The sequence below is a fragment of the Cyprinodon variegatus genome, unplaced genomic scaffold (genome assembly GCF_000732505.1).
Source record: "Cyprinodon variegatus isolate N-32 unplaced genomic scaffold, C_variegatus-1.0 Scaffold124, whole genome shotgun sequence".
NCBI lineage: Eukaryota > Metazoa > Chordata > Actinopteri > Cyprinodontiformes > Cyprinodontidae > Cyprinodon > Cyprinodon variegatus.
Window position 1 is genome coordinate 631817 of NW_015150577.1, and position 13356 is coordinate 645172.

Here is a 13356-nt window from a genome sequence, read left to right on the forward strand (position 1 = left end):
CTTCCATAACATAGTTCATGCAGCTTGCCCCATGTCATGTGGACCTTATCTGGGTGTTTCTGGTTTTGAAACACAATTATCCATAAAGGGAAGGAAGCAGGACTCCAAAGCCTGTCTGAGCGTTCTTTTACCAACATTACTGGAGCCAACTTCGCAAAATGTCTAGTCCAATGGATGGAGTGCAAGATGCTGTATATAAACCACCAAACAAATTAGTGTAAACCAACTTCAGCGTCAGCATCAATATCGTTATCATAAAAGCTGCATGCACAGAGCAGCTTTCCAAGACAACTACACAACAGAATTCAAAAAGATTAGTTTTCTTCTTATATATATATAATCAAGAGTAATTGTTTATCATCTGGACTGTGTTTGTGACCAAACATGGCGCCAAATATAAAAGAGGCCACATCAGACAATACAGAATTCTTCATAAATGCTTTTTCTCTCGCTTTCTTCTCATTAAAAAAGGCAGCTGGTTGGTATACAAGAAGACCGTATATAGGAAACAAACAGCAGGAGGAAGAATAGGAGTGTGGATATATGGTTGTGTCCGAGGATGTCAGTGTGGGTCAGTACAGGTCACTGAGGCCGGCCGTCTTACGAGCTTTCTGCATGAGAGCTCGAAGCTGAAACTGTTTCCTGGACAGTAGACGTACGTGCTGCAACAGAAGGAAACAAAAGTGAAAATTAAAAACATAACAGAACTACAGTAAGCAGCATTAAGGGACAATATTCACAGAGCTACCTTGAGGAAAACGTCCAAATCAATGACACCTCTGCGAAGGGCCTCTCCCAGGTAGAAGATTGTGTCTTCAATAGCATTTTCTTCCGCATACAGATTCAGGATCTGCTTGTAAAGAGGAGCTGTGGGCACAATGACGTCATCTATATCATTGTTCTCTGATTGGTTCTCCATTTTCTCCAGGGCTTCGGTTAATTCCTCGTCCTTTTTCTTCAGCAGGTCAATGTTCCGGTCAACATCAGTCTGTTGGGAGCAGCAAAGGTTCAGAATCATAAAACGTTAAAGGAAAAGAAAAATGTATTAGTAAAAAAGAGAAAAGGGTAGGGGATCTTACCACTTCCTGGTCAAGTCTTGAGATCATCTCCTCCAGCTTCTGATGCCCTTTCTTTAAGTCTTCCTCCGTCCGCTTCAGGGCATCCAATTCTGCCTGTGCTCGGTCCATTTCTTCCTTCATCCTCCAGCGAAGTTTGTCACTTACAGCAGAAATCAGAGATGCCCGGATGGTGTCTTCACCAATAGTCCCATCTCTGGTTGGCCCTTAGGAGGAACAAATTCATGATATGAGACGTTAAGACAAAACATAATTGCACTTCAGCAGTTAAATTAGTGATGAATATTGAACTTTTTAAATGTAAAATTCATATTTCTTTCAGGGGTTATTATAAGACTAAAATAAGTTTTATTCAAATAATTTTTAATCAAAGTTATGTGATAATATGCTTTAAAATGCAGAGACATGCCAAAGCAGAAACATGAATTAATGCAGAATGCACTTAGTGTAGTTTTTAAAGATAACCCTTGATAAACTCCTTTTATTATATCCTAAATAGCATCTATTTGGTGCATGGTGGAGTGAGAAGTGATCAGGTCAGGAGAGCACAGCAGAAGATGACTGAAATGGAGGGCATTATGCTAAATCTCTGTACCATAATGGAAAACAACATGCTAGCAATAAGCACGGTAGAAAGGGAAAGCTTTGTTAGTTAATGCACATCATTGAACCAAGTTTTAAGATTCTTCAGAATCCCTGCTCTACCTCTGCCGAAGACACAGACGCCCATCACCATGAACACTGGGACGTAATTCAATGTTAAAGTAAATAATTCTTATTTCTTATTTCAACCGTTGCGTTTATTAGCTGCGACATATGAATCAAGATGCTATGACAGAAAAAATTTGATTGACAGATGACCGTTGATAAATGATTGGACGAATTTAGGTGCACAGGCTGACGTACAACTAACTGGCCTGCATAAGATAACAAAAAAAAAAACCCCCACCTGTTTTAAGACAGGATTTTTTTTTAATAGAAATTTTTTTTAAGTTTTGGGACAATATGGTCTGATACAGAGAACATTTATATACATGTTTAAGCCAGAATAATTTGACATTTAAATATGATTTCCCTACGACTTTAAATCATCATAATCCAAATTGTGATCTGAATCATCACCAAAATTAAATGGATTATTCTTGGACTGAGATGCAGCTTTGGTAAAACTTTCACTAAAATCACTTCATAAGGTTTATAGTTATCCTGCACACAGATGAACAGACAAATACACAAACTCGACTAAAAACATAATCTCCCTGGCGGAGGTAATAACTTGAATCCCTAACCTAATCTGACGGAATAGTTTGAATCTTAAAATATTAAACTATACATTGTGAATGGACTAACTGATTTTCCTGAAGCTCAGAAAACATCAGTTGACTTCTGTCAGGAGCAAAAGCCAAACCCTTCCCTTTACAAAAGGAACCACCTAAAGATCTTCCTGTTTGCCAGTGTGGAAGTCTTTGTGTAAGATCTTTTCAGTGGGTGTCGAGACATAGTTTGTCGGGGGGTAGGAGGAGACCATCCAGTACTTTGGCCTTTAATACTCCCCACTCCAGTTACACCTGTGGCCTTTCAGAGGCGACTCAGCGTGCCACTGAAGTCACTTGGAGGGTGAGAGAGTTCAAGTAAAAAGGTCAAGGGTCTTCATTTAGGGTTGAATGAGGAACATATAGATTTAAATATATGTCATGACTTTAGATGTTTTAATTCAAAATAAATTAAAACAACAAAATAATGATGTGAAGGTAATCAAGGTTTGAGAACCCACATATTTTCCTTGATTTTTAGCACAGAAGCGAAAATCGTCCTTGAACTGACACAGGTTGACAGCTAAGCTAAGCATCAGAAAGCCTCATTTAATACATACCAACTGTGGAGACTGGAGTTTGGTTTGGATAGTGTGCAGGTCCACCAGTGGCAGGATAAGAGTTTGCAGCTGGGTACTGGTAAGATGGGTAACCTCTGAAAATAGTTTCATTATTAAACAGATATTCATTTCTTTTTTTTTTTTTTCTCAAATTTTAACTTTAAATTGCTAGAAGCCCACTATATCTATTCCAATAGAATTTATTGTTGGACTATTTTGCAACCAATGAGCTCAAGTTTTTTTTCCCTCCTCTCTTACACAAGTTAATAAAGTAATGTCTGTTTAACTTAAATAACCAAAGTCCATCAATAAAGAACAAGATACACAGGTCGAATTTGAATCAAGGTTGCTAGGATACACTTGATGGAAAATGGTTCAACTTGGATCAAATCTCCCTGATCTAGAAATGAGCAACTAGTATGAAACATTATGAAGTTTACAAAATAGTTAAATCAGCTGGTCAATATATTTTTAGATTTCTGATGAATATCTTTGAAGAGCTAACTTTTTTTTTTTATAAAGAATGTTTAATCTTTTCTGTAAAACTACCAATTGCACTTAAGTCACACCAAATATATCATTGTTAACTCTGTTTTTTTTTTTTTTTTTTTTACATTAAGACTGAGTAATACCAATAAAAAGGCAAAAAAAATTATTAATTAACAGCACAAAAAGTCTGTTCTAAAAAAGTTTTCCATTACGAATTCTCATTTCTACTTACTTCATATCTTACATGTACTTAAATGCAGGTCTGCTTTTGATGTATCTATATAAACTGACACCCATTTGGGATCATACATTTTTTATTAGTGCAGTTACATATAGTTAGAATAAAAGACTCATAGGAACTTTGAATTCTGACATCACTCAGCTAAACTTTATTCTTACAATATTAAAACCATTATTAATAATATTAAAGAAAAAAAAAATCTAAAAAGCGATTGAAGAAAAAAAAAAATACTCTGATACCTGGTTGACACCTATTACAAAACCCATCATATAGATGCTGACAATGTGTGGAACCATCTTACCCTGGATTAGGATTTGGCCCGTAGGGCGACACAGCAGGCATCCCAGGCATGTAGGAAGCTGATGAAGAAAAAATACATATTTTTAGAGTAAATAAAAAGAGCATATTTGTGGATTAAATGTCTATAACCCTTTAAATCATAGAGATGTTTCAGCCATGATTTGTTGCCATGGTATGTGAGCACCACCTGGTGCTGAGAGCAGAAAAGTCCTCATGTAAAAAAAAAAAAAAAAAGAAAAAAAAAGAAAAAAAAAAGTAGCAAAAAAACAAAGCAACATTTGAGTAAACGTGAATAAACTTTGATACAAAGCCAACTTAATTAGAGCCACATCTGTAATCACTTACTGAAAAAGAATATGAACAGTAATTCGCCTCTTTAACAACAAATGTAAATTCAACTGTTTGTTTAAAAAAAGAACGTGGAGAATTAAGCTGAAAAAAAAAATTGTGAAATAAGTCAAATAAGTAATGTAAACAACCCAGCATGTCTCCAATCTTTGTTATCATAAGAACATTCAGTATGTGGTTTAAAACAGTAACTTCATTCTTAACATGAAGGTCTGTAAAAATAAATAAATAAAAAATAAATAAATAAAAAAAACAAACAGCTGTCATTAAACAGACTCAAGTGACCAAAATATAAAACAATCTGGAGTTATACTGACAGTCTTTGACTAACTATGCTGGACTGGCACATGTTAACAAACGGGTAAGAAAATCCAATAAATTTAAATCTTTCAAAAATATACAAGTTCTTAAAGGTTGCTTTTTTTTAGAGCAAAATGTGAAATAACTTACAGTTGGGGGGTCCAGCTGCTTGAAAGCTTGGAAAGGGGGGTTGCGTGGTGGGGCGGGAAAATACTGGGGGCTCCTCTCCAAACACGACAATCATCACTTGAATCAGACCATACAGGTCTGACTGAGGCTGTAAAGCAAACAGAAGTACATTTTAACAAGTTTGGCAAAAAAAAGAATAGAGTTAAGAGTTTTATTTCATTTTCTGTATTAACTAGTTGCTGTGGAGTTGGAAAATATTTTGTTATCTATAATCATCACTTAATAACCAAACGTGCTGCATGTCAGATAAGTTGGTGGCTGTTAGAATACATTTTTGTTTAGACTGATTAAAGAGCATGGTCATATTATTGTTGCATGCTTTTAAGTTTTTACCCAAAGATTCTAATTTGTGTCCCCAAATGTACCACCTAAAAAAAATAACTTCCATCATAAAGATTATAGTTAGCTGAAACAATACTTACATGTTTCCACTCATGTAGATAAGGCAGGTAAATTTTGCCATTGGCATCAATGTGCTTTCCTGTTTTGATCATCATGGTACTGGTAGGCTTCACAAAACAAATTGGAGGGTTATAGGGATACGTGTCCAGCAACCACAAACACACTGGGATGTTGTAGACATTGCCTTGAGAAAAGAAAAAAAAAAAATTGCAAATATTTGGTGTGTTCTTTTTCATTACGGTTTGAATATTACATAACCTTAACATACACTATGCTGTAGTGTCCCTATATTCCTTTGCAATAGTATACTGGTTAATGGGATGAAAGGAAATATGCAAAAAATATATATATTTTGTAAGAACAGTTAACAGACAAAACAGAATCAGTTAAACTGTATGATGTATTTAGCCCCAAATATCATGGAGTTAAATTCTAACTCATATGATTTAATGATATTTGATGTAATATAACTTTGTTAAAGACAGAAGGGAATATAGTATAATATAATAATGTAGCTGTGGAAAACCCCACAAGCTCATGTTCGTACTCTGCTGCAGGCTATTGGATGAAGCAACACCAACTATCAGGCAGGGGTATAGAGTTATTTAAAGTTAAGACAATTAAACAGATTTTTTTTACATTTAAGATCTATTTTGCCATCTTTTCAATCAATACCATTATCATATAATGAAATAACGTAATATACGTATTCTGAATCAATTGGATCTTTGATATAAATGTTTCCTTACACCCCTAATTTAAACCTATGTTTTAACCCTTATCAATTAATATGTTTATTTTAGTTTATATAATATTATCAAATAATTTTATCATGGGTCTGAACATTTACTGAACAAGTTTGTTCAAACAGCTTCCAGTTGCTAAAAAAGGCGAATATCTGCACAAATCCTGACATTTGATGTAGGATCATTGTGGATGAAGTAGTCTAATAGTGTTCAAAGCCTTATATTTGTAGGTTTAGTTAAAGACAAAATATAACTCTTTACTATAAAGATAAAAAACATCGGTTTACCTCTGTAGCTCACAGGGACGGTCCCAGTCAAGCTCATCAAGTCTCTGGATGAACCATCATTAAACACTGCAACACATGAAATAAAAAAATCATTAGGTGTGTAAAAAACAAAAAAATAAATCAAGTAAATATAAGTTATCTTACCATAAGCATCCATAAGCGGCTTCAGGTCCTTGTATTGTGAGATGACATTGGTTATCTCACGAACAGTAAGATCTCTATATTTGTATTGCTGAAAAAAGTTAAGGATGAAAAAAATCATCAATTTTACGGCCCACCATAATTTGTTACACTTGAAGAGCCGAACAGTGTCTTTATATAAGCTTGACTGAAGAAAGAGGTCTGCTCACCTCTAATTTCAGTAATTAGGTTATAAAATTTAACCAATCTATTAATCTGCTGCAAAATCCAAGATTAGATGGAAAATAACATGAAAAACGAGATAATATAGAGTTACATTTTATTTTTTGATGTACCCAAAAAAAGATGACAGCGTCATGGCAATGTTAAAATATTTAAGGTTTATCAAAATGTGTGAATAAATCTACATCTTGCGTTAGAAAAACAACATTTATGACGTGATCAGGTGTAACTTAGTTGTTTATTTCAACGCCACAGATTTTTCTCAATCAATACTTGTTCAGATTTCATACATAAGACAGGAGCCAAACGTCATTCTATAAGGCGGAAAAGGTAAATACCACAATGGTTTACGTGACATTTGCCGATTGGCATTTTAAAATATATTTTTAAAATTCAACACACATTAGGGAGCATTCTCTATAATAATCATAACATTATTGTAAATATAAATTCTTCTATCGTATCCAAAGGCTTACGTTACTGATCCCCAATTCCACTGGATCTAATTACATTAGAACAGTCATATCTAGCTTACATTACCCATAGCCGTTAAAACCAGGGCGTACCTTCAGCATTTTCTTCAGGGCGCTTTCGTTGACAACCGCCATGTTTAGTAGAAGTGTCTTAAAATATTTCTTGATAACTATCGGTATCTGAAATGGTGAGATTTCTAGCCTTCTACTGAAACAAATAACAAAAAACTGAGGCTGCTAGCCAACGAGAGCTAAATGCTAGGCTAATATTAGCCTAGCCCAGGGACGAGTAGAGACAACAGTCGCGTTTCTTTAGGGATATTCCAGGCCGGTGTAAATAGTCTCTTGATTTCAGCGTACAATAGATAATTTATAAATATTAAAAGCTTAAATAGCTAATTAGACTTTTTAAAAAGCGATGAAAAATGGAGATCCCAACGGTGTGAAATGTCCGGGTGTCTTCTCAACAACTTCCGGTCTGTGACGTAAACTGTTGACGTTTTTTTATTCTCAGCGATCCGTATAGCTGCCGTTTCGGTTCGAAATATTTACTCACTGTGTTTCAGTTAATAAAGAACATGATTTATTCTTTGATTTATTCTTGTAATATTAAAGAAGTTGTATATCAGACATAAGATCAATTAACTGATCAGTTAAAGTGCAGAGCATATTGGCCTAGATATAGGCTGATAGCTGCCATGATTTCTCATAAAGAAAATAATCTCAGTAAGGGTAATAACAAAAAAAAAAATGTTTATAAAGAAGAGCATGTAGCCTACAACAAAAATATATAGTTTAAACAGCCCTGTACAACTGGTAGGCTTTTGTGATGTAAAAAAATTAAATAAAACAGACAATGATAAATGAATCAAAATTTGTTCAACATTTAATGAAATGCATGATGAGTACTCCGATAAAAACACAGTCTGGGGAAATTCAAATAAAAAAAGACGTGATAACTGGGTTGCATAAGGGCAAACACCCCTGAACTAATCCTCTGCTAAAGCATCTTATGACAATATGACATCCCTATCTGTATCCTATATTTTGACTTTCTTATCTACTTATTTTGCTTGCTAATGTTTTTTTAATCTTCATGATATTTTGTCTCTGTCTATAGGCCTTTTCAGTTGACGTGACATTTGGCTAGGTCATTCCAAATATGGAGTTTAATGGAATTAAACTCTTTTTTATGTATTTTTTTTTAAGAATTCTTGTTTCTACAGTAATGCTGAAAAATTACTCTGTAGCAGACACTTGGATATTTTGGGATAAACTTGGGTATTCCTTATTAGTCACGAAATTTGTTACCTTAATAAAAGTGTGGTTGATGTCAGAAAAAAACATCCAGAGATATTACCACCCCCAGTTTTTCACTCTGGGCAGGTTTTACCTTATAGAACTTTAATTTTGGTTTTATCATACCATGACTCTACTCTAAATGACTGGAATTACAAATTGTTCTGGAAATTTTAGCCAAGCCTTGATGTTTTTCAGTTGATGGGAAATATTCCTGGCTTTTTAAGTATTCTCCCCAGTTCTAACAAATTTAGAAGAACTGTCGCATGTAGAAGACAGCCTTTCAGTCTGTGTTACTGCCTTCCTTTTTAAATGCCCTCTGACCAGATTCCGTGTTTTGTCATTTAAACCATTAAAAAAGAGGCTTCAAGTTTTAAGAGTGTATTTTTGTTCCTTAATGTGCAACCTTCTGATAACTCTTCTTACTCTGCCCCTGTACGTATACAATTGCAGAGTAAGGGCAGTCTGCTGGTTTTTGCACCTCGCATATTGCTGTTACCTTTGTACAGCACAATCATGAGATCATTTTTAACAGTACTTACTGGAAGGGTGCAGAAAAGTATTTTCCAACCAAATCAAAACAGGAAAGCTAAATTTTATTTCAGGTTAAACATTCTTTAAACTACATGCAGGTGTGTATCTAAGACAACTATTATGGTGCAAAGGTGAATCAAAATGTACTTAGGCAGCCATATTTCCACAGTTTTTTTCTTCTTATGTTTCCCTTCCAACATTTTTTTCAGTTACCATGCACAAGTTATACAGTGGGTAAAATAAGTATTGAACAGGCCTCAATTTTTCTCAGTAATATTTGTAGAGGTGCTATTGACATGACATTTAAACCAGATGTCAAATTGTGTGTCAATCAATGAAATCCACACATTCAAAGAAAACAAAGCATAAATGTCCAGAAATTAAATTATTGGTAATAAAGTGAAACAAAGAAAAAAAGGTATTGAACACGCAAAAATTTCTTTAATACTTTGTACTAAACCTTTTTTAGTAATGACAGCTTCAAGATTCCTCCTGCATAGAAATTAGTCACACGCATTGCTCAGATGTGATTTTGGCTCATTCTTCCACACAGTCTTCAAATCTTAAATCTTGAATTGAGTTTCCTTGGCTGTGTGTTTAGGTTCATTGTCTTGCTGAAATATCCAACCAGTTTTCATCTTCTTCATCCTGGTAGATGGTAGCAGAATGTCTCCGTCCATTTTTCCATTCATCCTTCCTTCAATTATTTGAAGTTTGCCCATTATAATATGCTGAAAAACAGCCCCACGCCATGATGTTCCCACCTCCAAACTTCACTGTTGGTATGGTGTTTATGGGGTGATAAGTAGCACCATTTGACCTCTAACATGATGTGTATTATAGCATCCAAAGAGTTCAGTTTTGGTCTCATCTGACCAGACTATATTCTCCCACTATTTCACAGGCTTGTCTGAATGTTGTGCAGCAAACTTTAAACAAGCTTCATCGTGCTTTTTCTTCAGCACTGGAGTCTTGTGTGGAGAGTGTGCATACAGGCCATGGCAGTTGAGTGCATTACTTATTATTTTCTTTGAAACAATTATACCTGCTAATTCCAGCTCTTTCTGGGGCTCTCCACAAGTAGTCTTTGGCTCTTGGACAACTCTTCTGATAATTCTTCTCAGTCCTCTGTCAGAAATCTTGCGAGGGGCACCTGGTCGTGGTCGGTTTATGGTGAAATTATGTTCTTTCCACTTTTAGATTATGGCTCCAACAGTGCTCACTGGAACATTCAGAAGATCAGAAATCATTCTGTAACCAATGCCATCATTAAGGTTGCAAAGGTCTTGAAAAAGCTCTTTACTTTTACCCATCATGAGATGTTTCTTGTGTGATATATAGAGACATCTTTTTAAAGGCCATCATTTGTGACTGAACCAGCTGATAATAATTTGCACTGACAAGGGGCAGGATTGCTTTCGAATAACAGAGATTTTGGCTGATGTCTTTGCTATTCATGCCTGTTTAAACTTCCCTCTCTAATACTTTTACCCCTGTGTCATTTCATCTTATTATACAAAACTTAATTTCTGGATATCTTGGTTTGTTTGTTTTTTATTATGGCATTTTAAATACTTATTTTAACCTGCTGTATACTTTACAATGTAAAAAAAAAATCCTAAAAAGATTTGAAAAGGAGTTTTACTTGGCAATATAACAGGAGTAAGCAGACTCTTTATACCCATTTCTTAAACTTTCTTCATCTTTTTCATCTGTGTATTACTACAAAATGTCCATAGATTCATTTCTATAGCTTCTTCTTTGTAACTAAGATCATTGTTACTTGAGTTTTTTCTTATGTTTTCCATCTAGTTACATTGTTCAGTGAACCACAACCCTGAATGAGTTATCTGACTCATACTTTTAGACAAACACAACAAGAACAACTCTGATTTCTTTATAAAAGGCCTTTATTTACATAAAATAAAAGAAGTATGTCTTTGAATGGTTACGGAAGAAAGTTCAAAAAAGTCTAATAAAGTAACTCAGATATTAAGGAATATCAATGTTTTGTTTCTGCTTAAAGTTTGCAGATCTGTTTTCTATTCTCTTAAACGTTTTGATATTTAAACAAGACTATTTGCATGCTATGAAAAGTCCTATTGAGCTGTATTTGGTTATATCTGACTTCTCTGTTCAAAGGTCCATGTCATATCACCAAAGTAGACAATCAGTACAAACAACGTTTTTTTTTATGGACTGGTTGTAAAATATTTCATGGTGGTGAGAAAATGGAAGCTAGAAGAACCTAAAATAGTAAAAGAAATCTAATTTCCACAATCCTAAAGCATTTGTTTGGCATATATGCATGTCAACGTTTTAGTTTTAACTTCCAGTTAGTTAACGGTATGGGCTTTTTTAGATTTTCTATCCACAGACTTAAATCAAAACATCACATATTTACACAAAATATTCAAATATGTACAACAAACTAGCAGCTGGTTTCATTTTCCTGTTGGAAAGGTTGACCATCTCCTCTGGGTAAAGACACACAATATTTTCCATCTTCTTGTCGGTTAAACTGCAACCAACCTAAAAGAAAAAAACATATTTTCTCTTAGAGAAAAACCAATTACATACTTTGTTTTATTTATAAGTGGAGTTTTTTGTTGCCCAGTGGTGAAATCTTAAGATAAGCTGTTATTCTAAAACATAATTTAGTATTACTTACATGACGCTTGTTCAGGCTCAGGATAAGGACACATTGATAATGGAGGGAACTCTCCAAAAACAGCAACCATCACCTGCAGTAGGCTAAATAGATCCCCTTCACCCTGATAGAGGAAGTAAGAAAAAACGTCTTAGTGAAGGGTGCATCTCAGCGCACAGAAACATGAATCTGTATACATTGATTTGTTTTTTTCAAACTTAAAAATCAAAAGAAATAGTTTTTTTTTTTCCTCATACCTTCTTCCAGTCTTTCAAGTAAGGCATCCTGACTTTGCCATCGCTGGAAATGTACTTTCCTTTAACAATGATCATCTCGTGTGTCGGCTTCACAAAGCACATAGGCGCCACATTGGGGTAGTTTGGCTCAATCCAAACACATATGGGGATGTTATAGGTCTTGTCTTGAATAAAAACATGAAGGAATAACTACATTTCTTTAATGTTCATTACTCTCAGTCATACTTCACCGAGGTTATGATCTATTTTACATGGATCAAAGTACAAATTCAGCTACCTTTATAAACCACAGGAATGATTCCTGTAAGGTTCAACAGGTTCTTTCTGGACCCATCTCTGTAAACTGTACAAAATGAGACAAAGACTTAATCTCCGAACTTGAAAAGGATTTTAATGGATGGCATTAAAGTGTGATGACTAAGCACATTTGATGTGTTTCTTTGCATACCAAACTCCTCAACTGCAGGCACAAGGTCTTTAAAGTAAGTTATGGCAATAAAAACTTGATGGGCCACATATTTTCGCTGATATCCCTTTGAAAGAGTTAAAAAAAAGAATAAAAAAAAAAAATATGACAAAGGCTTTCTAATGGAAACAAATTCATCAGTAGTAGATAATAATAATAATAATAATAATAATAAAAACTTACCCTTGGAAGCATTTTCTTTATAATATCCATTGTGAATGACATTGTCAATTTGAATCTCACTTAAAAACAAACAAACAACGAAAACAAACAAAAAAGAAGATTAAAACAGAATTTAAGCCCGAGAGTAGAAGGAAGAGCTTTGCTTTGTGATCAGCTTCTAACCTGTTTATCTTCAGTACAAACTCCTGTATTTTATAACCCTGGAAGGCTGGGAAATAACCAGCCCTACAATTATGCAAATGAATGCTCTAGAAAGAGCGATATGTGCCAGATGGCTTTAAAAAAACAAGAAAAAAGTCTCTAAGTTCAGTTTTAGAGATTTCTTCTTCTGTTTATAAAGATAATCACAATAAACCTTAGATATTTAAAAATAAAAACTAAGGTGGATCAAATTGTTTTAGATGCCACCATTGAGGTTATATATCACTAAAGTCTTGACGACATCTGCAATAAAAAGAAAAAATACATAAATTGCGGAAAAAACCCCACCAACATATTTACCAATTAAAGAGATATTGCAAACATTATTTAAAAACTGGACGTATTTTACAGGAGTTATATTGTTGCATATTGTTTTACTCCAGCTGAAGTGGTTTAACAAGAAAAGCAATCGATAAAACAGCGTGATTTGTAACAGTTTCACTTAAAAGGAATTTTGAAAAAGAGCAAGGAGCTCCTAGGTTCCAGTCCCATGCCCAGAATGTTCTCATCATGCATGTGTGGGTTCTCCCCAACCCAGCTTCCTCCCACATTCCAAATGCATTACTATTACCGGTAGGTTGTATCCAATGTGGCATAGCACACTTATACATGTCTACTGCTTTTCAAAATGTTTTTCTAATAATTTTTCTATTTCTTACCGCAAATTAAAATTCCGTTA

The 13356-nt window shown here is 34.4% G+C and overlaps 2 protein-coding genes across 2 annotated transcripts; both read right to left on the reverse strand.

Annotated features, from left to right (window-relative positions):
- Nucleotides 1-329: 329 nt before the first annotated feature.
- Nucleotides 330-7559, reverse strand: tsg101 (tumor susceptibility 101). Its single transcript, XM_015375738.1, has 10 exons — nt 7181-7559; nt 6396-6483; nt 6252-6317; nt 5239-5402; nt 4778-4904; nt 3981-4038; nt 2950-3044; nt 1080-1282; nt 749-988; nt 330-662 (listed from the first exon to the last, which is right to left on the reverse strand). Exons 1-10 carry the CDS (start codon nt 7220-7222, stop codon nt 573-575), a joined length of 1173 nt encoding a protein of 390 aa, XP_015231224.1. The 5' UTR covers nt 7223-7559; the 3' UTR covers nt 330-572.
- Nucleotides 7560-10961: 3402 nt separating this feature from the next.
- Nucleotides 10962-11936, reverse strand: LOC107085421 (tumor susceptibility gene 101 protein-like). Its single transcript, XM_015375721.1, has 3 exons — nt 11828-11936; nt 11592-11694; nt 10962-11452 (listed from the first exon to the last, which is right to left on the reverse strand). The coding sequence occupies exons 1-3, from the start codon at nt 11927-11929 to the stop codon at nt 11352-11354; spliced, it is 306 nt and encodes a 101-aa protein (XP_015231207.1). The 5' UTR covers nt 11930-11936; the 3' UTR covers nt 10962-11351.
- Between the last annotated feature and the right edge of the window lie 1420 nt (nt 11937-13356).

Excerpts from the sequence above, each read along its gene's own strand:
- tsg101 (XM_015375738.1), bottom strand. The coding sequence starts at position 7,222 with ATGGCGGTTGTCAACGAAAGCGCCCTGAAGAAAATGCTGAAG. Across the intron at positions 4,905-5,238 it reads ATCTACATGAGTGGAAACAT|CCTCAGTCAGACCTGTATGG; the intron begins GTAAGTATTGTT and ends TTTGCTTTACAG. Across the intron at positions 3,045-3,980 it reads GGGCCAAATCCTAATCCAGG|AGGTTACCCATCTTACCAGT; the intron begins GTAAGATGGTTC and ends AACTATTTTCAG.
- LOC107085421 (XM_015375721.1), bottom strand. The coding sequence starts at position 11,929 with ATGTGCTTTGTGAAGCCGACACACGAGATGATCATTGTTAAAGGAAAG. Across the intron at positions 11,695-11,827 it reads ACTTGAAAGACTGGAAGAAG|GGTGAAGGGGATCTATTTAG; the intron begins GTATGAGGAAAA and ends TTCCTCTATCAG. Across the intron at positions 11,453-11,591 it reads TGAGCCTGAACAAGCGTCAT|GTTGGTTGCAGTTTAACCGA; the intron begins GTAAGTAATACT and ends TTTTTCTTTTAG.